The following is a 958-nucleotide window of genomic DNA, read 5'->3' as shown; positions in this document are numbered from 1 at the left end:
AGCTTTAGGAGCACTCGACACTCTGACAGGGAAGGACATTGCAGAGATCAAGGCCATGACCAACCCGCCTGAGCCGGTACGCTTGGTCCTCACTGCTGTATGCATTATGAAGGGCATTGGCGCTGTGAGGGTCCAAGATAAAGACACCGGCAGAAAGGTGGACGACTACTGGCCTAACGCGAAGAAGATGGTCAGCGAGATGGGATTCCTACAGAGCTTGAAGGACTACGATAAGGACAACATACCTCCTGCTGTCATCAACAAAATCAAAGACTACACTGTGAAGGACGACTTCCAACCAAGTAGAGTGGCTAAGGTCTCAAAGGCTGCCTATGGCATCTGTTGCTGGGTTCGAGCCATGGAGACTTACGATAGAGTCGCCAAAGTCGTCGCACCCAAGAGAGAGGCTCTCGCTGCTGCCGAGGCTGAGTACGCCACGGTGATGGCTGGACTGAAGGAAAAGCAGGCCGAGTTACAAGTGGTTCTCGATAAGCTGCAAGCTCTCAATGACAAGCTCAATGCACTAGAAACGGAGCAGACCAACCTAAAGAATCAGGTGGAAGACTGCAGTCGAAAACTAGAGAGGGCTGAGCAACTGATCACATCCCTTGGTGGTGAGAAGACTCGCTGGACAGCGATGGCTGAGCAGCTTGGTTACGACTATGAGAATCTCACTGGTGACGTCATTTTGGCGTCTGGTGTAATCGCCTACCTCGGTGCCTTCACTCCGGAGTTCCGTCGGGATGCAGTGACTGCCTGGAGCTCTATCAGCCAGACCAAACAGATCCCTGGATCGGCCCAATTCGCTCTGGAGAAGTGCCTTGGTGAGCCTGTGAAGATTCGGAGTTGGACTATCGCGGGCCTCCCCAACGACGCCTTCAGTATCGAGAATGGTATCATCGTGGACAAGGCCCGGCGTTGGCCGCTATGTATCGATCCGCAGGGTCAGGCAAACAAG

General features: G+C 53.5%; 1 protein-coding gene across 1 annotated transcript; it reads left to right on the top strand.

The window, feature by feature from the left end:
* Window positions 1–29: 29 nt before the first annotated feature.
* Pmar_PMAR022818 (dynein heavy chain, putative) lies at window positions 30–944 on the top strand (the record flags this gene model as incomplete). The annotated part of the gene is made up of 1 exon (XM_002786014.1): window positions 30–944. A coding segment is annotated over one exon (915 nt), but the record flags the coding sequence as incomplete, so codon positions are not given.
* Window positions 945–958: the final 14 nt, after the last annotated feature.

Source organism: Perkinsus marinus (genome assembly GCF_000006405.1).
Source record: "Perkinsus marinus ATCC 50983 genomic scaffold scf_1104296931938, whole genome shotgun sequence".
In the NCBI taxonomy this organism is placed as follows: Eukaryota; Perkinsozoa; order Perkinsida; family Perkinsidae; genus Perkinsus; species Perkinsus marinus.
This window is presented reverse-complemented; position numbering and strand designations above follow the sequence as displayed.